Here is a 25,107-nt window from a genome sequence, read left to right on the forward strand (position 1 = left end):
CCATTAAGTAAAGGTTCTTTGGCCTGTATTTGTTTTATTTTTCTCTTTTGAACCCCCCTTTAAGCTCGTATCCGTATTAATCTAGAAGTTCCTTTTCATTCATTTTCTACATGAGCTGTATCTAAACATATCACCCCATAGTTCTAAAATGTAATTGCGAAAAAATATTTATAATTTTATTCAAACATGTGCTGATAGAGGAAAAACGGGGATGGGATTTCTGTAATTATGTAGAGTTACAGGCGAGGAAAGAGTATAAATGTCAAGAAAAATGAAGTAGAAAAATAACTTTGGAAACGAAAATAGAAAAGAGTACCTTGATACAATAAAATAAACAACAGAGTTTTGGTAAAAGCACAAAAAATTCCAAAAAAGTAAACTATGGTGTTGATGAGCATTGTCCAATGACTATACAAATGATTATGATAAAGTTTGAACCTACAACAAACGTGTTTTTGATGCAAAGGCATAAGTGGAAATACTGAAACTTTGGGATTAGTTTGGCTAAAAATTTTCTTCAGCTTAGTAAAACCCATGTCTAAGATTTGACCTAAGACAAGTGTCCCAAAAAAGGGTTAGCAAGCACACTGTGGGTGATCTATCAGTAGAATACATGTGCTTCACGGGGTTTATCAACAGGCAGATAACATACTGTCACTGTGGGTTGTATCCGGGTTTTTAAAAAAACAGAAAAGAATTAGGAAAAATTCAGAGAGTACCAAGGAGTATAAACCTGCTAAGGAACTTTGGAAATGAAATAAAATCTTTTTGAAAAAAAATGTCTGCAGTATTTACCGGGACAAAGAAAGTGTTATCTAAGCGCAGATAAAATGGGTAAAACACATGTTATGTCACCGGAGTCTCTTACATGCACAATGACAGCGCACACTTGACAACCTTGGCTTGCACCATGGTCTCGTGATCATCAGTTGGGCGACCTGATTGGTCACTGCTGAGAAAGTGACAGTTTCTTTGGTTACTGCCCCGACGGTCAAACAACACACGGTGGCATTGGTTCGTTTCACATGTCTGCTGATACCGGTTTAGGGTGTCTAATGTTTTCGTAACATATAATTGCTCAGCACTGGAATTGTGTTTCTTTTAACTTTTTTTTTCCTGCGGTGTTATCAGGGGCTTTTCGAGCCAGCACACATAGCTAGAGCCATCTTTACGTCCATAGCTAAGGTTTAAGAGAAGCTAAGGTTAGCTAGTCGCTCAGTCGCACTGACGTTACAATGGGAGAGGAAAATAAAGAAAATCTCACTAACGCGAATAGTGAAGCTGGTAACTCCAGTGTTGAGCAAAATTGCGAAACAGTAGATGATGGCGTAAAATGTTTCACGTTAGAAGACGTAAGAGTACATAATATGAGCAACGACACATGGCTTATCATCCACGATAAAGTATATAACATTTCAAGTTTCCTTGAAGAGGTAAGAAAGACTTTCTGTTGACTAGTAGCTCATGCTTTGTCATTAAAGTAGTCGTTATTAATTCTTCTTCGTGAATCACTTGGTTTTGTCATTTGTCTGGGCTTCCTGGAAGTGCAGGATGAGCGTGATCAGTATCGTTACGTGTTGACGTGTAAGCTTTGCAAATTGTCTTCGGCTAATTTGCTGCTAACGACCCAATCCTAAACTCAAAACCGCCAGTATAAACAATCTAAAATTACGACTGGCCTACTCTAAAGAACCTTCTTATTGTTTTATCATTTCTTCTGCAAGGGTGTCCAAATGTTGTAGGATAGATTAGCTAAGTTTGGTTAACAAGTAGTAGCTAGCCCTGTCCGATGATAGTTCTTCAGACGATTTGGGCTGAATGTTTATAGCTTTATAAACACAGCTGATAAAAATGTGATTTATAAATCAGTGGGCTGGTTGTGATAAAATCCTTTATCTGGCTAAAATGTGTAAAAACTCTGGAAGTTAAAAGTTGCATGTTGTGTAAAAAAACAAACAAACAAACAAACAAAAAAAACCTTTTTGCTTAAGCAACAAAATTACTTCCTAGAGTGGTACGTCTTTGAACAGTACTGTGCAAACGTCTATAGTCACCCCTCAATCTTTGTATTTTGATAGTAAAATGGGGAGTAGGAGCAGGTTTGTAAATTACGGAAAATAGAGTTTAAATAGTTGTAACAATCTTGAAAACCAAAATTTGGTATGACCAAATTTTGTTCTAATATGTTCTTGTAATTTCTGTAAGTAATGTTGAGTTGAGGTCTGGGAATGCCAGCTAATGGCTGAGAATGTCCCAGGGTGCGTCTTTTCCAACCATGTATGCATTCCAACACTGGAAGACTATAATATTAGTGCATTTCACTGTTTTGTCTGTGGTTTCAGCTGTAATACTGTCACTATTCATAACTTAAACAAGTATACTAAAACAGTTGTGCATGTCAGGTGCTTCAGAGTAACCAGGTCAACCACTTTTGATTTTAGCATCCAGGAGGTGAGGAGGTTTTACTGGAGCAGGCAGGTGCAGATGCCACAGAGAGCTTCGAGGATGTGGGTCACTCCTCGGATGCCAGGGAGATGCTCCAGCAGTATTACATTGGGGAGCTTCACGAGGTAAGGAGGAAAGACTGCCTGTCTGCCTGTAGTGTTTCTTTCACACGTCTAAACCAATCTTTCAATTACTGAAGTTAAATGTCTTTATTATTATGTCTTTGTTATTATTGTTGCTTAAACCCTTCCAAATCAAACAGAGTAACCAAATAATGTCACAAGATTGAGTCATTTGCACCTAAGTTGTTTGGAGTCACCTCCAGATGGTGTCGTGTATAAGATGACGTAAAGTGGGTGGAAACTGATTTGTTACCAAGTCTATCACATGAGCAGTAGCTCTCTATTTAAGTTCCTATATCACATTCAGTCTGATGTTCACATTTTCTGTTTCCTGTGAGGCAGTAATTTGGTTTTGAGCAATTTGAGCATAAAGAAATACTGAAATTAGAGAGATCACAGCATAAATATAAAAAGCATCAGAAAAATACAATAAAAATACTATCCAATTAAACATGAGTAACAATATTTTATGTTGTGCTTGTTGGAAATTTAGTGTAGCTTATCAGCCACTCTATTATACACCCAACAGTTTCACAATATTTATAATATACTTTAAAACATGGTTAAATTTACTAATTTACCATAATTATACCATTAGATGATAGATTTTGTGTTCATACTGTTGTTTATCCATTGTGCTTCCACTGAGTGCTAATGAATCTCCAGTAGTTTCAGTTAGACAAATCCAGTGCTTTCACATATAAAGTCTCTTTAGACTTCAAATGTGAAAGCTATTTGTAAAATCGATCTTTATGGGTCTTTTACAAAACAGTTTGTGTGAGCTGCTCATTTTAACGCCACAAGAAAATGGCTGTAGAAAAAAAAGACTGGTCTGCCTTGCAAAAATAAAAATAGGAAGATGTCCAGTTCATGTGATTAATTGTTTAATTTGGACTGCTGCAAATTAATCCAGCTTATCTCCAGATGAACATTCCAGTGCAACAGGAAGTTGCAGAGTTTGAAGAAAGTTTCCTGCTGTCTTCCTGTTCAGATGACTTTTGCTTAGGTTCCCACATAATTAAAATCGCTGAGCTGGTTTCTTTGTCTTTTAATAGAAACTGGCAGCACACGACACAAACCGTATTCAAATTATCACTTTTAATTGGTGGATTCCACTTGCAACAAATCAATGAATGTTTGAGGGATAATTAGCCTTCTGGTTCTTTCACCAGTCCCACTTGATGGTTACATAAATTTCAGTATTTATTTATTTAATTCTACTCAGCATCACAAAACGATCATATGATTTCTTTTGTTTTCCTTCATAGGATGACAGAAAAAAGGACACTGCAAAGGTAAATTGGCCGTTCCATGCACCATGAAACGATACTGTATTTAGACTTTTCCACATTGTTCCACAACTTGTGTTTCTCTTTTTTTCAATTTTGTGCTGTAGAAAGCAGAAGTCGCAAAGTCTGAGGAGAGCAGGTTAGTCATTCTGATGAATGTGTCTCAGGCTCTCTTTGTACTGTTTCAGAGGGGCGAGTGCAATGACACCTTATATCTGTATAAATGAAAATGTTTTCAAATTAATGTTTGTGTAATATTTTTTTTCAGCAGCTCCTGGGCCATTTGGTTGTTACCTGCTGTTGCTGTTGTTGTTTTTGGTATCGTGTATCGCTACTTCATTTTTGAGCAGAGGTCCTCTTGAGTGGCGACGTCATGTTTTCATCCTCGTCTTTTCATCTCGGAGGCCTTGAAATGTTTGACCAAAACCTCCTCACCCTGGACACGCGCGGTAGTGTCAACGTCCTCAGCAGCAAGAAGAGTGGAGGGAGTAGTTTAAGTGTTTTTGTCCTTGTCCATCTACTTGGTGCACCAAATAGATAGTTGGGCAGAGACTTTATGAAATTGTCAGCCTTTGCTTTCTTCACTGTGCCAGTTGTCATAAATGTCACGTGTTGTCTTTACCCTAAACTTTCATATGCACGTTTGAATCTTCATTACGCCAGCTATAGGTAGGCTGAAGGAGAGGTTATGCAGGGCGATGATGAAGTGAGGTTCACAGTTAACAGCCTCCAGCCTGTTTTTTTTGTTTTTTTGTTTTTTTTCTTCTTCTTTTTTTATTGGATAATAACTTGCATAACCTCCAGTGCATTTTCTTGGGTTTAATAAAGTCAGAATAGCCAGTTAGCTCTCAATAAAAGGGTTTATTTTATTCACTTGATTGCTTTTATCACTCGGTTGCAAACTCATAATCTTTCCACTTTTATGAATGCATTTTCAAGTCTCTGTGTTGGATCCTTTTTGAAAATCGCAGTTAATTATATTGCATCATTGATTTGTTTTTGGAGTTGTCCCTTTCTGCCAATGTTCTCTTTTCTGGAATTTATACATGTTCAAATGACCTAATCATTTAAATGTAGAGAGAAATACAATGCAACTTATTACCCGGGTATAATAGATGACAGGGAATGACAGAATACCCTTGAAAGAAAGTTCATTTCTATTTCAAGTTGTTAATGTTCCCTCTGCTATGCCGTTTGTTATTTAACCAGTGCTTTTTCACAGCTTTTGTTCATTGTAACGCATCTGAACTTTAAGTTTTGGGTGAATGGCACAAGCAGCTGTTTCAGCAGAGTTTAAAATCTGGTCTGTGTTTCTTGTGTAGAAGCTTTGGCTATAATCAGTGGGTTTGGCATTTGACTTATAGATGGGTATCTTTCAGTCTACATTTAGTTGTTTTTCCCTGTTTAATGATTATTTGTGGCCTATATTTGTTATTGATTTGATTTATTAAACCTTTGTCTAGGTTGCTAATTTGGTCTTGTTAAATATGTTTTGGTAAGCTTTCAAATTCTTTATTTAAATTTATTTCATGGTAATTAAAAAGTTTTTTCCAAATAGAGACAAATTGATGTCAGCTGTCATTTCAAAGGTTCTGAATAGAACTTGCTGCTATTTTTACATGTGAGTACAAAACTGCAGATGTCAAAAATAAGTTTGTTGATTATAAAAGATAAGACGAATACATGTCATTGTTATACATTTTACCTGCCATTTCCTTTCTTTGAAACTATCAATAAAATGGGCCTTGACGTGCAATTCGCCAGTCACTACTTCCTGAAAATAATTAAATGTAAATCAGGGTTTATGTATATAGGTTTTCTGTTTCCTTTTTTTTCTTTTTTAATTTGTGTGATTTGTGACTTTCCCTCCTGCCTGCCGTCTCTATATTCAACATCCTTTGTCCAGTGTATCCACCCGCTCTTCTTTGCACGTGCCCTCCCTACCACTCTGATGTACTCATCTTGTCCATCCTGGTCACTCCCTGTGAACATCTTGACATCTTCAGCTCAGCCTCCTGTCATTTTGTCAGTGCCACCATCTCCAAACTATGCATCGTAGCAGGTCACGCCTCTTTAGGTAGTCAAACTCGTCGACCTTCACTACCACTACTTCTTGCTTCACTGCATGTATTCTGTCTCATTTCAACCGTCTTTCATTCCTCATCTCTCGAGTGCACACTGCCACCTTTCCAGGCTCTCTTCCACCTGCTCCCTACTCTTTGTAAAGATTACAGTGTTGTTTATGAACATCAAAGGCCACAGAGACTCCTGCCTGACCTCAACTGTCAGTCTGCAAACAAGAAGGGGCTGAGAACAGATCCCTGATGCACTCACACTCTCATCTTACTCCTACTGCAAAAATCACCATGGTTAAAGCACATATATATAAAACTGACTTAACTAAATCTAAAATAAAAACTAAAACTAGTTGGAAAATAACATTTAAACTATATATACACACACACACACACCCTTAGTTTTAGTTTTTGCTACTTTGGTAAATAAGAAATTTTATTTAACTGCCCTTATGTAACCTTGGATGTCTACAAGACGTAGTCAATTGCTTTCAAAAAGTTCTGTTTTTATTGTAGTACTTGTACTGATTTTCCTAAATTCTGCTAGAAACATTTTCCCTCCATATAATATTTATTAATGAAGACTGAAATGAAGAATGAAACAAAACAAAAACGAAACATTTTCAAAAACTAGAGCAAACACACTCTGGAAACTGGTTGAAACTAAGCTGAATTAAAAGCAAAAAGTCTAAACGAAATTTTAAAAAAGGCCAAATAGAGAAAAATGAAAGAAAGAACCCCAAAACAAGCTAGTAAAACATGTTATCATCACAGTAAAGGCTCTAAAACGTCACAACTTTTAGGTCCTGATTTAATATACAAAATACTAGAAAATTAATTCCTTTGCTGATTGCTATTTCCTTGACATATGTTTCAGTGTCACATTGGGGCCACTAGTAAATCCTGCTCGATAATAAATTCGCTTTTGCTCTTGATACATTGGAGTGTGGTGAAAGAAAAGCCATTTCAGTCAATGGGCACTGTGTGGATGAGGCATGCTTTCTGATGAAGGGTTTGAAGCAATTTGATTCTTGGAAAGTTCCACTCTTCACATGGCCAAAATGGGTTCTTTCAAGCCAAAAGCTGGACCTCAGTTATTGTTGAGTGTTAGGAGGATGCTCGGAACATGGAAACAGCCCAAAAACAAGAAGTCAGGCAACATGCAGTAAAGACACATACTTCTGTTTCAACTGGCACCTTAAATGGTAGCCTCTGAGAAGGCGTTATCATTAAATAAGGCAGCTTTACAGAATGCAGCTTTGTATGCTATGTGTTTACCACAGTTATATTAGCAAATCGTTCCTCATACCTCCGACTAGTGCTGTTTAAATAATGATAATTGGTAAACATTTACAATTATAACTGCTATTAAACGACAGCAGCAGAGGATACTCTTTCATAGGTTCAAATTAAGACCAAACATCACAACTACCTTGGAAAGATGCCATTAAAACCCTTATAATCTAACACTGTAGCCCAGTGTGGTGATAAGCAACAGATTTATAACATGAAGTCATTTAATTTTTTTATATAGAGGTGAGAGAAAATGTTATAGTATCTCTTAGAAATGTAATCATGGCCCCATTGTGATTGAATTTAAAATTCCAGGGGGGTACTTTTATTTGATTTTCTCATGCCTAGGCAGTTTATAGTGTAACTACTATATATAGTGTAGCTACTTTTTGCCGGAAGCGTGAAATGTGTAAAGTGGAAAAGAGCAGGAAGGGTGATTGAAATGAAAGATGTTTTTTCTCTCTCTACAATCTCCACAAGAGCCCTCACAGTTTAGAGTACACGCCACATGAAGCATAAATCCACGCCTGTTGATTTATCCTTTTTAATCAGGTTTTCACTCAGGTGGGACTTTAAAGAACCAGATTCCTTAATTAAATAAATGTATGGCTTGTTTCAAGAAACCAAAATGCTGTTGTAGTTTATTTAAAAAGGACTCCAATACTACGTGAATAGTGCATGTAACACTGGTATTGGGCTTCATGAAACTTAAAATTAGTAGAACAGAAACATTAAATCCTGAAACAGAAAAGAAATCCAACAGTATAAAATTATACCAATTCCTTTTGTGCAACATTATAGACATATTGATCTCTCTCTATATAAATATAGATACATTTTTTTGTCATGTTATACTTAGTAGAAACACAAGATGGCAGTACCATGTCAAGATGATAATATGCCAAGTCTTGGATTAAGCATTTGCCAGAAACAGTGAAACTATACACCATTCAGCTCCAACTTTACAACCAGTTACATTAAAAATGAAGACCAGCGATTATTCTGTGCCTGTGAAATGTTCTGCCAGGAAATATGTGGACATTTCTTTGACATGTATCACACACCTAAAAATGATGTGTGTGGTACTGGTCCAGACCAGCAAACCCATCATGCCAACCATACTCTCTTACAGCAGCGGCCTCCATCCAGATGTGGTGCCCCATGCACCTGTCCCAAGGGGGATCCAAGGTGTTAACCTGGCTTCTAAACCTCACCATCTTCCATTTGAGCATACATGGGATGCAGTGGAGCAAACCCAGTCCATGTCGGCATCCTCCAGCAACTTATAATACCCGATAGATCAGCTGTCAATGTCTCAATACCAGATGAGGGTATCCCCAGAGGTCACAAGTCTATTTCTCCGCTACTCAGAGCCATTTTGACAGCACACTAGAGACCTACATAATATTAAACATGCAGTTTAATATTGTGGGTACAGCATTACAAAGTATATATTAAAATCATTAATCTCTCTAGTTCTCTCATTTTCATAAACACAGTTCTGTAGCATACATCTCCAAATGTTTATGGGCAAAGAAACACAATAACAGGGTGTGATAGAGGGTGTTTGAACATGTAATACCCTTAAAGACTTTAAAATGTTAATAGTTTAAAGTAAAATGTAAAAATAGTCTGCTTACAAAACTGCAGTGAGGCTAATGTAGATGAACAACAGATTAAAATATTTTTATAATAGGGAGCTTTTGACAGTATTGTCTCAAGCACTGTACTTACAAAGCCATAGAAGCAATGCATTGGACTTTATTGGGATCCGTGTTCTGTCTAGCTAGATATTAGATATTTTATCACCTTTTCAGCAAAGACCAGTGAAGCCACTTCTTGTTGTGGCAGGAATTATGACCAGAGAGAATGATAAGCTCTTATAAGATGACATATGGTGTCTGTATGAATATACTGCGTGTGAATCCCTAGGACAATCACCATTCCCCAAACCAAATCACCTGTCATTTCTGGCAGCAGTAAGGCTTAAGAAGAACTGAGGCTTCTAATGCACAACACTTCAGTGTCTTAAGAGACCAGCTTGGCAAACACCTCAGATGCTACGAAAATCACTTCTGGGTAATGCGGGAATACACCTGATCTCTGACAGGGTTTGAGTTAGCTGAAAGGGTCACATATTCATAGAAAACGTTTTTAGTGTGACTTAACAAAGAAGGACATTAAAATCTTGTTCTTGTGCACAGAGAGATGAGTGACAAAAACATGCAGAGAACCAATGTCAGAAAGAATTTAAAATTTTTAAAACTTGTCTAGGTTCATCAAAAACATTCAACTCTAGCTGAAGAACAACTTAATTCTTTTGTGAAGGACACCTGCTGATGAAATCACTAAATTCACCCAGGCCTGAGTTTATGTATCATGCAGCAATATGAGATGGTAGTGAGACTCCATCATGTATGTTTTAGATTCAGCGGTGCTGTAAAAAAGACACCGAGCAGGATTCGGTGAAGTTGAAGACGTTAAGATTTTCCTTAGGAGAGACCAAAATCGACAACATTAGAAATGTGTATATCAGAAGGACAGCTCAGGTGGAGCCGTATGGAGACAAAGTCTGAGATGCTGAGATGGTTTCACATGACATGAGATTCATCAGGTCATGTTGGGGTTTTTTCTAACATCATTCTTTGCAAAACTACTTATGGGACCACTTGCAGCTGCCTCACAGTTTGCTCCCTTCATTATGCATGTATCGAGCTGTTGTTTCATTATTGTGCCCTTTGTCATGAGCAATACTGGGCATAATATCAGTCGAACTTGTATCCATCTATTATGCATAAGCCAAAGGATTATTTTCTGCTTATTTTATTATTTTTTTAAAGCTCCGGATCTACAGCTTAACCTGTTATCTAACATGACACTGGTAGGTAGCAATTAACATAATCCATCTCATATTATTCAAAAATTTGCCCAGAAGTATAAAACAGAGTGAAAATATTACCAAAATAGAATGACGTGTCATTTTTTTGTGCATAGACTAACTTGCTGAGTTCTTCCCTGGGTGCAAAGAACGTTTATCTAATGACCACAAACAAGAATTTTCATTTTGAGCTTGTTAATCATCCAGGTTTGCCATACTGCTTTAATATTACCGCTTCAAACAAGGAATTCACACTGAAATAATAGACTAGGCTATACATAATCATCATTAATTTGTTTTAACCCTCCAAAATAAAATAAATTTAAAAAATGCATAATTTATATCAAACAAACCAAACTTGTATCTTCATTAGTTAGTCCTCTTACTGAGGAAAGCTAGGTATCCATGCATCCATCCAGCCATCCTCTTCCGCTGATCCGTTTTAAGGGGGGGGGGGCGCGCTGGAGCCTATCCCAGCTGTCACAGGGCAGAGAGAGTGAGACAGCTAGCGAGTGCAAAATGCTACTCTACTTCAATAAGTTGAAACAAAAACATTAACAGGTAAAACATTGACAGCATATACAGTTTAGCATTTATTATATACCACAGCATAGAGAAGCAGAGAGATGTTAACTGGAAGCTAACAATGCTGACTGTATGTAGAGCATCAGACCACACATAGCTAGAAAAAAATATATGCTAAAGGATCAGCAAACATTTTTCACTATAACTTTATTTCAGTTCTGCAATGATACATCTGTAAATATCAAACTCAAACTGAAGACTTGAAAAGAAACAACTCACGGGCATCATGCTTTATTTCATAAATTATCCATATATCAATACATAAATTCTTTTATAATCAGGAATTTTTAAATCACAAACAATATACATACAAAAGGTTAATATTACGTTATTCAGATTTTTATTTATTTATTTATTTTAACTTCAATTTTGTGACACTTTTGATCCTCCGTTTGCCCTTGCACAAACTTCAATGATGTAACTCAAGCAGAAAACCTAAAGGCTAAAATTAACTGCATAAAACGTTACGGAATTTCTGAATTCTAATCTCGATTCATTGTAAATGTACATAAACCGATAACATGACAAAAACTTTAGTGCAGATAGTGTGAGGAAGATCTTAGACTTAATATCTCAAAGTAAACAACCATAGCCTCAGAACTTATCCAAGTTATCTCTTCCCAGCACAAATGTGGTGACCTTTCTACAGTATAGATGCTTAATTACTTTCCTCCTTGCACCCACTGAAAAGCTGTGACTTAAAGGTTAGTTTCTCCAAGCTGTTATATGCCAAGGTATTTGATACACAGTTTAAATTGAAGAAGAGGTAGATGGTTTCAGTCCTTCAGTGTGCTTATTATCAGATACTGATGTTCAGACATGTTTCATATAGAAAGAATTTAAAACGAACTAATTCGCTAATTGTGACCTGTACAACAGGTTTAAACAGGCTGACACTGAAAGACTGATTATATCACTGTATGTAATGTCAATTTTTGGGAGCACAGAGAACTTTGTTGGTTGGTTATAAAACAAATAAAAGGTGGTTTTAAAGACACTGTCTCTAATTGTAAATTAAATCTCTGCAGCAGTGTGAATAAGTAAAAGAAAAAATCCAAAGCCGTTCTAAATTCATCCTGTGCTCCAATCAACTGAACACTGATTCTGAAGTTTGATAAAAAATAAAAATATATTACAATCAAGATATCGCAAATTTGGATTTAATCTGCAGAGAGGAAATTTTAAATGTTTGCTATCATAACCAAATCATTCGTACTGCGACCCTTTTAAAGCTTAGTTCTCACCCTCATTACCTTGTATGGAACTATGTCAGAACATGGCTTCAGTTGTCTAGCTCAGTCAGACAATGCAACACAGTACAGAGGTTGCTGGCCATGTTTATTACCATGCCGGTGGTGCTCTTTAGGTCTTAAGCCACAGACAGCAAGGTGCAGGTAGATGACACACTGGAGGAACGCCCATGGACACTGTTGTTGTTATCCAGAATTCCTGATGCAAACTGCATCTTTGATGTGGTGCAACACCTAAAGGTGCTGGCCAATTCAGGGCAGAGGGCCAGAGCTAGTTTCTGAAGGACTAGACAGAATTTCTTGCGAAAGTTTCGGTTTATCCAGAAATAGAAGATGCAGTTGAGGAAACCATTGGAAGTTGGTAGCCAGACCACTACAAACTCAATCCACTCTGGTATACTGCTACTTGTGACTGCTGTAAGGCAGAAAACAATGAGTGTTAAGGCAAGTATCAACAAAGTGAAAACAACGTACCTAGCAAAAGACAGCGGCTACTTTGACCTGCTCCCTTTTTACAGAGCAAGTAGCTCTGTATGTTTTCTTTGTCTAATTTTCACACCAGAGGCCCTTCATGGGGTGACACAAATTCCTAAAAGTGTTAGTATAATTAGTGTTAGTATAACTGCATAAGGAACCTCCTGAGACGGAGCTGGGGATATTTCACTTGGCATTATGAGAGAAACTAAAAAAGTCTGCTTTGGAGGTGCTTGCCTTACCCCTGAAAGCAATGATGTAACCCATCAAACTAACATTTGTAGTCTTGACCTGAAAATACAAAGTTCACTGATCAGGTGGAAACTAAAGTGAAACCAGCATTTAGACAGCAGCACACTTTAAAGATTAAGCTAAACCGTCGGCTTCGTTTCACAGGATATTCATCCAATATCAGATCATTTACAGCACTCTTTGGAAAAGGTCTTCACTTCTAAAAATATTCAGCTGTGACTTTTCAGTCGTGACTACTCGAAGACAGCACATGGCTGGGGTAAATGAGAAAAGTCAAAAAAGGTCTGAGTCATATAACTGGCCCCAAATCAGCTTTTTATTTACAATAATAATAATAATAATAATAATAATAACAACAAAAAATATTTTTTTAAAGGGAAATGGACCTATCAATAGCCATCTAATACAATTTTTAATAAACACATTCAAATACTTACTTTTGAATTCTCTTACGGCCTTTGAAACCACAAATAAGAAATACACCAAGACAAACAAGTACCTGTGAAGTTTACCTCTTCCAGTTAAGCTTATATAATCAAAAACTATCTAAACCTAAAAAAGCAAAGCTTGCTACAAAATAAGCCAGTTATATGAGTAGTTCTCAGATATTTTGTTCCAGTAAATGCCACAATTATAGACATAAACCGACTATATTACATGGGATATATTCATATATGAAATGAGGATGGTAGAAGAAAATCATCCACCATCCTCACACACTCACTTTACGTATCTAGTGATGTTTTGCTTACCATTGTAGATCATTGCTGCCATGCAGGGAGTCCAGCAGATGTAGTAGGCTCCCATCACAGGCACAAGCACTCTGGAAGGCACATTGAGCCTACTGCGCCGCGCGCTGTCATATTTGCGCAGTTTTAACCTCTGTCTCTTGGCTGCACACCAGACTTTTAGGTTTGCAAATGTCATGATGATGGAGCAAGGGAAAAATATTACACATGTCAAGCTTAGGGAGTATCCAATATTTGTAGAGTAAGATGGGTTGCAGACCAGTGATGCGGTGGAAAAATGAACTTGGATGATGCCATCTGGTAATGATATCGGCGAGAGTAAAATGGGAGGAAAGCACCAGGCGAAGGCAATCAGAAACAGCGTCCTTTTCCTTGTCAGCAGAGATGAGTACTGAAGCGGGTAAAACACCGCAATGTACCTCTCCAGGCTTATCATGGCCAGTGTGTACATGCAGGTGGAGTAGACGGTGGCATTGCAAAAGGCCACAATGTGACAAAAACCATCTGGACCTTCAGTGTAGTCCTTTAGCAGACTCACCCAAAGATTCAAGGGCATGACCAGCAGTCCGAACGCAGAGTCTGCTGCAGTGAGCGAGAGGAGAAAGTACCGAGAGTTTCTCGACCAGCCGGACACTGAGGAAGTAATAGCCAGGAGAACTGCAATGTTTCCCAACGTGACCACGACGCCCAAAACGATTATTATGCTTATTTTGACGGAACGGTGGGAGAGCTCCTGCTGTCTCTGAGAGTCAAACTCTGACATGTTGAAGTCGTCCGAAGTCGAGAGGTTAAGGGCTGTATACATTGCTCTACACGGTGATACAAGTGGAAACAAATCATAAGTAAACCACAGACACACAAAAGAAAAGAAAGAAAGTTGACGAAATTTTTCTAAAGAAATCAAAAATATGAGCAAAATACGTGGCCGTTCGCTGCTAGGCTAACACTACAATCAGCAGCACACCTGAGGCAATTAGCGCTGGGTGGTAAATGCATTTACTGCAGCCATGCTTCAGTTCAGAAGCAGGCTAATCACGGTTAACTTTTCAATATTTTATGAACTAAGTGGATGTTTTTATTATTATTATCATCTAATTTTTATATTAATCATAGGTGGTTTAGCTGAAATGATTGTTTCTTCAACATGATCAGGTATTGCCCACATCATTGCTATACCCTGTAACTTAAAGGGATCTAAAAATGAAATTCTTACTAGTGTTAGTATAAATCTAAATATTCAGGACCATAAAGGGAAAGATTCCTTTATCAGCCCAAAACCATCTAACCTTTCCATTTCTATTATATTCTATTTTAGTGAGCTAATTTTCCTAACATCTATTAATATGTGTGCACATATTGAGTGTTATGTGCAGAGATATTTCTCCTACACATTAGGGCAAACTACCAGGAAACCACTTAGCACAGCAGGTCAAAAAACACATTTCCTGTTCTATGTCCTAATCCTATAATCTAATCTAATCTAATCTAATATAAAGCAACTATTGTCCTGAATTGGCACTATATGTGAATCAAACTGAAAAGACTTGAATTACAGCAGCAACACTGTACTACAAAATAGCCTGTAAAACAGGTATGCATGTTTCCACCACCATTACTATTTAAATTGTCCCCATTTGTTGTACACTAAGGTGGAAGAAAGTAAAAATATCACTTCTGACTCTATTCACAGCCTATTCCGTCAACTTGTTCCGTCTAGCTTGTAGGGCCACCCCATCTTGACAGGTTTCATCACCTGAAATAACAATGAGTCAGACAACAATTCATCACTACCAGAAAGGTCCCACAGAAGACATACACACTGTCAGCCTGACGTCTCGCTACCAATCATGGTCCAATTTCCACCATCACACACCATTTGTGTCAACCATTCCTTCACCTCCTTTTCAAGCTCAAATCTGTGCCATCGTCTCTTCTTCAAATAAATAAATAGACATACAGCAACTACATGACACAAGGGTAAGAAAAGGGCTGGAAAGTGTCACGACCTTTCCCACTTAGGTAACCAGGAAACCGTCTGTTTCAGCAACATTCTTCTGTGTGACTCTCTGCTATGTGAAACTGCAGTGGAACTAAGATGCGATATTTGTAATGTAGACTTCTAAAAATACACTACACAATGAATTTTCTTACACTGGCTTTACATTCATCAATCCTCTTCCTCTGCTAAGAATCCATTACATGTTATTAATTTTGAAGAGAAGCTGCTGCACATGGGATAAATCTGTTCTGCAAAAGCTACACAGCACATCTACAAGACGAACTGCCTGTGACACACTTTTTCCCCTACAGATCCTGCACAGTAGAAGTGACAGCTATATTTGATATATGTATTTCTCATTGTCCTAATGAGAATATTTCTCTCTATTTAGTGCAAAGCCTGGAGGAGGAGATGGACTGAGGGTCTGTGATTAATATTCTACCTCCTTTTTCACTCCTTCATATTCCCTTTTTTTTCATTCATGCACCCTCGACTGCATGCTTTCTTACCTGATGCTTTCTTATTTTCAAAGGATGTAGAATTCCAATATCAATGGGTGCAAGCTCTCAGATCTTTAAAAAGAGCAATGTCACTTTATACAGGTGTTCTGTTATGGGTAATAGTCTATCCATCCATCCATTCTCTTCCACTGCAGCACAGTGGCACTGTGGTTAGCGCTGTTATCTAATAGCAAAAGGTCATGCGGTTGACTCCACCATCCACCCAGGCCTTGGTGTGTGGAGTTTGCATGTTCTCCCCATGTTTCCCTGGACTCTCTCTCCAGGTACTCCAGCTTCCTTCAACAGTCCAAAGAGATGCATTTAGTTTGATTAGGTTAACTGGTGATTCTAAATTGATGTGAACGTGACTGTAGTCTGTCTCTCTGTATTAACATTTTATCTCAGTGGAATCAAAAGAATATAATATTCAGAATAAAGTATAACAAAAAAGAAACATTGCTTTAAAGTGGCATTTGATGTAGATAAAAAAAATAAAGCTTAATCATTTATTTGTTAATTTTAGTACAGTATGAATTGTTAGCGATGAAGCATCTATTTACAAAGCAGAAACTGCAGCTGGTTTCCACCAGCTGCAGTTTCCAGCAATGCGAATTGGTATCATTTCCATGCGTGCATGTTATTCTGTCTGCCTGGAAACATGATAGCTTTAAAAGTTTTGAATGAATTCTAGAAAAAGTTGGGTCATGTTAACAATTCATTAAAATTTGACTTACATCCACTGAGGTGTTCAAGGTCAACTAGGAGTGTGGTGTGGATTGTCAACATAAATATTGTAAACATCATGCCATATTTGACCTCTGACCTCTCCTTCAAGGGCAATAGATTGATCTGAAGGTCAAAGTGATAATAATGCTGTAGCCGTTTAAAAATATGTTTCTTACTGCTAACATTTGTACTGACAGTATATAGACATATGGGGATTCTAAACATCATGTTCCTTTGGACCTCCGACTGCTTCTTCAAAGGAAACTAAGGTCAAACTTTCATAAATTATCTTTTATCTTTAAAATTAAAATTCTACTGCTTTTGTTTCTATTGGCAACATTTACCAAATGATACTCTTGTATGGGGATTCTAAATATCACATTTTAGGCCATATCCAAATGTTATGTCACATTTGAAGTCTGATCTCATTTTTACTTTTCACATCTGTCTTTCTTTCAAGCTGACCCCAAAATATATCATATCTTTAAAAATGTGTTGTCAAGAGGACGAGGATGAGCTGCCTAGTTAGTTAGAAATATGCTGCATTATATAATAAACTTAAGTTATTCATGTCCACTCATTTACAAATCAATACCTAATATCCATTACCAACTCCTACATGCAAAAGTCTGCACTTTGTACTTGTTTTTACCGCACTGCAAACCTCTTAAAGTACATTTAAAAAGAACAAAGAAAATAAAACGATATATACAAAACACAGTATTATTCCCTTAAAAATAAATACTGCAAATAGAGTGAGCTACCTTGAGGTAGGTTTGTGCTCTCAGAGTACTTCTTGTTAATGCATGTAGTAATATGGGCCCTTGAAATGTTCAGCCGTCAAGAGGTAGTGCAAAGTAGCGTATAATAGATTTACTTGAGTGAATTCAGTACAGTACTCAATTAAATGCACTTTATTTATTTACCACGTCTGCAAATATCAGATCCATATATTTATCACATGAAATCTTTCGCTGAGCTAGAAGTAAAATATTCAGTGCACATTTCTGAGAAAAGACAGAAATGCACATATCCTCACAGTTCATTCATAAATCTATCTGTGTCTTTTGAGCATCTCTGCGTGTCTCAAATCCTAAAGTGTTTCCATGTGACAGAGAGGGAGGGTTTGTGTGCGTGTTTCGATGTCGAGTCTACATGTGTGGGCGTGCACACGCAAGCACTTCTTGCCCAAAGCTGTATCTGTAAATGCAGTTGATCTCAGGCGAACATGAGTGAGATACAGAGAGGATGAGTTTCTACATGTGTGCAATTGAATATCCTGTGAGTGGGCGGACTCCTCCATTGGCCACCTACTGTACAGTACTTCCTGATGTAGGGGAAGGTAGCCATTGATTTGATCTGTCTGTGCATGTGTGTGTATGTGTGTGTGTGAGAGAGAGAGGGTGTTTGTGTGGGCTGCAAAGCTATCTAATTCTACCAGCAAGGATGATGTTTAGGGGAGATAGTATAGCACGAGGTTTGATGAGCGATTGTGTGAAAACTTCATGTCTGTCTTGACCGTGTCTAACTGAAAACAAGGTTTCGCCAGCACTGACACAACCAACCTGGCAGGTTGGACGTTATTAAAGCGGTGTCAGACATACAGTATATTCTTGTTGGACCTACACATCAATGTATTCCCCCTTTAGACTCAAATAAGAAGGACAGTGCAGAGAAAGAAGTGCAAAAACCAAATCCAAAGAGAAAAAGTGCAGATGAATCATACTGCAAATTAAATACAAATATCATTGAAATAGCATTTATACGGCTCTGCTTGTTCATAATATTCCCATTCATGAACAAAATGCTTTAAAATAACAAGTGATTTAAACACTATGAAATGAGGACCGTATTTATGAGGTTTCCTTTGTGTTTCATGGGCACTGAAAAACACATTGGAGAGAGTCTATTAATAAAGTCTGACTTATTAGTACAAATATAATGATTTGAGAAACATCTTTTATTGTGCATGAAGTGAAAGACAGAAATCGGGTCCTATAGATTCCTAAAGAAATAATAAAAATAAACAAAAACCCAAAACAATCCATCCAATTTAAGCAGCACATTTTGACCCGGTTACACAATGTTTGTATGTCATAGTGCCTCTGCTTCACTCCCATGTACAAAAATACCTACAGTGAGGCTAGAATTTCAGCCTCGCATAAGAGCCTTTCTCCTCCCATTTAAAAAGCCTGAGTATTGAATATCATTGAAGCTCTTTTTGCTTTCAGTTGTTTTCCCAGAATCATAGCTGAATTCAACTATGTTGCATTTGTAGCCAGTCTTACACAACAGGGATCTCATTCTCTTTTTGAAAAAGGTCTTTTAGACATTGAAAAAAAAAAGAATATCTAAGAGGGTATATTATGCTTTGGTGTTGACCTTTAATTTTCACCAGTGGTTGCAACTTACATAGAACCACACAAGCAGAAAACTACACAGTCCCTTGGTAGCCTTGCTGATTTTCTGTAAGGGAGCTTTATTTTGAATCCAGCTGCTTTCCACTGACCTGACCAGATTCTAAGGTATTAAAGGCTGCTTTTGTTATATACAGCAGCCTTTTAGGAATCATACATCATATTGTAACCATACTGAAGTCTCTATTTACTATTAAGTTCTGTATAGAATGATAAGTTAGCTTCAGAACTGGGTAGGAACAACAGATTAAATAATATTGAGCTATTTACATTTTTACATTTTTTTCAGTCGTAGAGAAATCTTTGGTAAAAAGATCAAAGCTAAACAATGGAAATCAAATAAATATTTTAACCTTTGAATCATATTTATCGTGGACCAAAATGTGAACCTTTCTCTGTAGCTTATCTGGGCTGCCATTTCCATTCCTTGGGTCAAAGATAAGGCACCAAATTAGATATTAGTGTTGAATAAATACTGACATTTCCTGACTTATATCTCAGTAAATTAAAGAAGTAGTTTTATTTATTTGGTATTTTTTCCTCTGTTGTGATATGACATTTAAGAATGACATTAGAAATATCTGGAAGAGATTTCAAGCATATTGTTAGATAGTGCAGCACATCAGCACACTGGGTCAACGTGGCATGTTCTTTTTTTCTTGTTACAAATTTTGGTTAGAAAGCAGATACATACTTCTTAGAAGTTTCTTGTTATATGCTATAAAACTTTAGCAAACAAGAAATAATCAGTAGCATAGATCTATCAGGAATAAATACAATAGTCTGCAAAAGCTTGACCCACCCTTCATTTCTTTACTAGGCAGTCATCCATTTGTTTACTTTTCAACGCAGCCTGAACGTCCCTAGGCAAGCTTTCTTGCAATATCTGTAAGTATACTTCAGTAATAGATTTCCAGGTTTCATGAAGGACATTCAAAGCTTTTCTCTAGATGTTGGCTTTTGCATTTGTTGTCTTTTGTTCTGTTCTCTATAAAGATGATCCCACACTGCTTCAGTAATGTTGAGGTCTGGGCTCTGGTGACGGCCAGTCCATGACTGATAGTGTGGCACTGTGTGTTTTTCTATCCAGGTATGCTTTTTCTGCATTGACAGTGTGTTTGGGATCATTGTCATGCTGAAAAATGAATCCGTTTCCAATCAGTTGGGTTGGAGATCCGCATTGTGGATCAAAATCTTATGCTTCACTGAGCCTCCACAAAGTTTTACAGATTACTGTAGATACTCCACATTATACTTCTTTCCTGACCCCGTCCTTACATACAGATGATGATTTGAACCAAAAATTTCAAATTTGGATCAATTTGGATTAACCTGTTGCCACTGATTTTCAACACAGGTCTTGTGTAATTTAGCATACCACACCCCTTTCTCCCATTTCCCTTCTTTAATAAGGGTTCTTGACAGCCACCCTTCCTCTGAGCCATTTCTGATGAGGCGTCAATGTCGTTTGATTGTTAGAGTCTTAAGCTTTCAATACAAAGGGCCTTGTGGCATTTGTTGTGATTTGGTGCTATATAAATAAATTACATTAATTAATTAAAATTGAGCAGTAAATTGATTAACACCATCCCGGGATATGCGCCAATAGCACGCCACTTTGTTGGTGCAAAAATATTATTTTATACCTATGAAACTATGATACCTTTGACATTTTTAGTAGATTCAACTAAATAAACACTTAAAAACTGTGCTAAAAGATACAGTTTAAAATTGGGATTTATATGTTATATGTAGACAGAATACTGGTTCATCCCTTGATTTAGGTGCCTTTTTATGGAGTGATTCATACATCAGTGTTAGGTGGCTTAACATAGAAACACATTTCTCTTAAAATGGTCAGGCATGAGAACTGGACTGAATATGAGTGAAAAAGCAGCCAATTTCCAAAGGGAAACTTTTAAATTCTTCATAAATGGAAAACTATTCCTCGGGACTATTTTAAAAATAACATATTAGCCTTTTTGGAAGCAAATTTTTATTTTTATTTTTTTTTTAAGAGGTTTGGCTCAAGACTTTTGCACAGTATAATGTTATGTTTTTTACTCCACAGTTTTTGTGAAATCTGCCAGTGAACGGTATTGCTTGGAAACTGAAATTAAAACATTTATGTGCTCAACTCCAAGAATATCATAAATTGAAATAATTGATGTCTTTGTGTTAGATGAGGTCACCTGTGCTCGCTCTAAAGCTTAGTTCATTCTACTGCAGACTAAGCTCTGACAGAATTATAGCTAACTACCCTTGTGTGGTTGAGTAATTGTGAAAGTTGAAAGAGCTGTAGCAAGTAAGGTCTCAGAATTATTGTGCTTTCATCTTTACAGCACATCCTTGGCCACAAAGGCTCTAAACCATCATAAGATTATTCACAGCTTGGCAGGATGACAAAATTATTTGTAAGGCCAATAAGCCAATCAAATGGAGTGTGTGCCAGTTTCGTTAAAAGCATACAAATGGGAAAATCCAGGATAAACTATTCATCTTTTATTGCTTTTACATTCCCAATATTTGTTGCTCTAGACATCAGCGGGCCTCCGGTATTTTATCCAGATGTGGCCGAGTGATCAGGCAGATAAGAGAGATACAAGTGCAACAATTAAAAAACTAAGGCATCCCCCAAACAGTAAATAATATAAGACCTGAACATTATTTACATGTTGTGTGAAAAGTCCACAATTCAGGTCACATGTTTTGATTAAAACTGGTCACTTTTGACAGCACTGGCCAGTTTTAATCAAAGTCTCCTTGGCTTGTGTGTCTGCAAGCATAGCTGACTTTCTCTTATCAGTTGGTTCCTGTTGATTGTGCAGAGAAATGTTTATTATGTGACGTCATCCATTTGTGCGTCAAACCTTTGATGCTGAGTAACATGGGTTGAATAACAATGAGCCAACTGGGGAAAACTGTGCCTGAAAATCCTGGCAATTACAGTTATGGCAGCATTTTTCTCCTCCTCCTGCAGTTGTACTTACCTCAGAAAATGCAGCTTATTAGCAGCCAGATATGCCGACATTCAGCATTCATAACACAAGTGGTTTTTAAAAAAAGGTCTCTGGGCATCCGGCAACCAGCGCCAAACACTCTTCATTTTAAAATGCTGGTTTTTGATGAAGTTACTTATGAATTCAGGTCTTTGGAAAAACAAAATAGTAGAGCAGATACTGATGTACGGTGGAGTTTTGTATGGCTCACGTCACATTCAAGGTCTTGGAAACATCAGTGGTTTTGATTTATTATAAAGAATGCCAGCAAAACACAAAATAGTACATGGATAAATTAAAGAAAAGCAACTTCGGCTGAAGGAATAATTGGGGGAAAAAAAGAAAAAGAGGAAGATTGGCTCTTTGAGAATGCATTTTGGCTGAGAATTGCTTCGAGCTGGATCCGAAATTGGAGGCCTATTTGTTATTTTGTACAATTTTGGTTACATATCGAAGCATTTTTACAAATTAAAACCTCAACCTCATGGTGCTGCTAGTGAAAAAAATTGGGGTAGATTGTGTCCTTAGGATATATCTTACAAGGTTTCTATCCAGAAGAGCCTTTTCAATCAAAGTGGTGCTGGTGGATCATTCAGCTGCTTGGCACTGCCATTTCTGGAGTGATGCAGGAGGATTGGCTACACTGACAGTGTAATACATTTACTAGACCATATAATCCAATTATAGCCAGTCCATTACTACAATTAATGTAATAAAATCAACACTGTAAGTATAATGAGAAAAGCTCATTATGTATTTTTATGTATACAGATACAGCATGCTTATAAGTGCATATACTAATTATTATACTAATACTAGTCATGTTTTTGGCATTGTTGGCCCTGCCATTATGCAGAAAGCAGACCCTCACACATAGAGCTGCAGACACAGAATCATCATATAGCTTATATTTATCTTGTATTTTGAACCATATAAAGAGACCAGGGCTGAATATGAAGCTGGCAGAGTTGAAGATGGTCAGATCAGATTAGAAATGAATATATCAGAGACACAGTTCAGGCTCAGCAGTTTGGAGACAGTTAGACATGTGCAGAGGAGGGGTAGTGGATATATTGGAAAAAGTATGCTGAATATGAAGCTGCCAGCCAGAAGGAAAAGTAGAAAATCTCAAATAAGATTCATGGATTTAGTGAAAGAGGACCTGCAGAGGGCTGGTGTGATGAAGGAGGATCAGGTGATGGGGTAAGATGGAGGCAGATGATCCACTGTGGCGAACCCTAAAGGGGGCAGCTGGAAGAAAAAGAAAACAGAATTATTGTACAGACTGTAATTTGTAGACTGACTTCTATCAAGCTTAACAATAGGTTAGGCAACATCAGTTGATAGGTGCCACAGATGAAATCTTATTGAGGAAAACAAGGATGCATTTAAAAGCCTATGAATGAGCAGAACAATGCTCATCTGCCACAATCGTCTTCAGCACAAGACAGCCACCGTCGGGCTCACATGCACAAATGTTTTTGCTTTATTATGATCTCGGCTGTTGTCAAGACTAACAAATGGTGCCGTCTGACAATGCAGCTTTATTGAATAAAAAATAAGATCTTAAAAAAAAAAAAGTTGTAATTGAGACAACAGGCAGCTCATTGGCTCATCATAACAGCCAATTTTTGCACATTGAAAATCTTCAATGATCTGATGTTTAGCTCTTTAACTGGCCATTTTACATGTGACAACTATCATTGTTGAATAATGGAGCACTGGACTTGGAGAGCTTACATCTCTCCCCATGCTTGCTTCCCTCCCCCTCAGTCTACATTCCCTCCTGTTCTGGATTCACTGCTGTTTATCTAAGTAGAGGCAGTTACTTGCCATAGAATCCCCCAGGATTTCATCCTCATATGAAGCTTGTTTACCATTCACATATTGGTGCCCTGTGCTCTCGGTTTCTCTCTCGGTGTAACTAAATGGAAGAACAGGAAAAGATGGGTATCTATTATCCAAACATCACAAACACAGCATATTTTATAGCTGAAAACAGAATAAAAGGAACACTAGAACAGCACAAATTGTGCACTACAGCTTGCTGGTGTGAAACTACAATCTACCTTGTTGCTTGATAAATGACATTCGGTTTCATTTATTAATTTCTTTTGCTGCCATGCTTCCGTTCTCTACTGTTTTTTTCATAACCGCTATATTACCACTATCTTTGACTGTCAGGCTGCATAAAAACCACAGGTACAAGGAGTCTGTGCCTTACCTTATGAGACGGTGAATCACAGACCACATTTTATCTGAAAGCCCATAGGTAACACAAGGATTTCTGTGTACACTGATGTTCTTAATTCATAGGAATTTTTCTAATCTCAGAGGTTTGCATCAGTCGACATGCAAAATATATACTGTCTTCCTAGTCCCCCTTCCCCAAAACAATATTCGAAAAATATGACTAAACAGAGGTGTAGTGGATGAGAAGACCTTTCAGAATGAATATATCTTTATTGTGTCAAATTTAAAAATAAATATGAGAGGGCATGGCCAAACCATTTAGCATAATCACTAACAAAAGTGTGTGGATGCAGACTTGAAATATTTATGCTTTTTTATTTTCAAAGACTCACAGACTGGTATGATCTTCACTTGAATGCAGATGTTAATATTCACAAATATGCCACTGTTTGTGTTTTGTGAAAACATAGCTTTACTGGATGGGGAGTTGTACAGTCATATCACCTTTGAATACACCCACTTAGTCATTTTCATTTAAAATCCACATATAAGACGTGTACAACAGAATGAAGACAGTTCCAGAGGTAAACGTGACATCAGCAGTTTGTCTAATAAGAAAAATAAGGCCTTAAAAAATACTTTCAGTCACTCCCTTATTCAAAATGTGGTCACCACAGCAGGTAGCGCTGCATGTTTGATTTGGCACATTGTTATGCCTTCCCTGATACAACCTCCTCCCAGGATTGATCGCTTGTTAGGCAAATGCGCAAACCATTTAGTGACTCTTATTTTCGTGGAGAAATTATCGACATACTCTACATCTTTGTCTATATCTTTCTCTATTTAAATTTTGTAAAATTT

At 37.3% G+C, this 25,107-nt stretch overlaps 2 protein-coding genes across 3 annotated transcripts; one reads left to right on the plus strand and one right to left on the minus strand.

The window, feature by feature from the left end:
* The first annotated feature begins 962 nt into the window (after positions 1 to 962).
* Positions 963 to 5,612, plus strand: cyb5b (cytochrome b5 type B). Of its 2 annotated transcripts, none has more exons than XM_084933925.1 (5): positions 963 to 1,433; positions 2,442 to 2,570; positions 3,836 to 3,862; positions 3,964 to 3,995; positions 4,128 to 5,612. In XM_084933925.1, exons 1-5 carry the CDS (start codon positions 1,236 to 1,238, stop codon positions 4,216 to 4,218), a joined length of 477 nt encoding a protein of 158 aa, XP_084790051.1. In that variant the 5' UTR covers positions 963 to 1,235; the 3' UTR covers positions 4,219 to 5,612. The 2 variants fall into 2 exon arrangements, with proteins under 2 accessions (XP_084790051.1, XP_084790045.1); XM_084933919.1 differs by having other exon boundaries at positions 964 to 1,433; positions 4,125 to 5,612.
* A 5,298-nt stretch (positions 5,613 to 10,910) lies between these two features.
* On the minus strand, positions 10,911 to 14,382 carry LOC146393735 (histamine H2 receptor). The gene is made up of 2 exons (XM_084933938.1): positions 13,416 to 14,382; positions 10,911 to 12,352 (listed from the first exon to the last, which is right to left on the minus strand). Exons 1-2 carry the CDS (start codon positions 14,215 to 14,217, stop codon positions 12,057 to 12,059), a joined length of 1,098 nt encoding a protein of 365 aa, XP_084790064.1. The 5' UTR covers positions 14,218 to 14,382; the 3' UTR covers positions 10,911 to 12,056.
* Between the last annotated feature and the right edge of the window lie 10,725 nt (positions 14,383 to 25,107).

The sequence above is a fragment of the Perissodus microlepis genome, chromosome 1, assembly GCF_051167445.1.
Source record: "Perissodus microlepis isolate ML-2025 ecotype Zambia chromosome 1, ASM5116744v1, whole genome shotgun sequence".
Classification (NCBI taxonomy): domain Eukaryota; kingdom Metazoa; phylum Chordata; class Actinopteri; order Cichliformes; family Cichlidae; genus Perissodus; species Perissodus microlepis.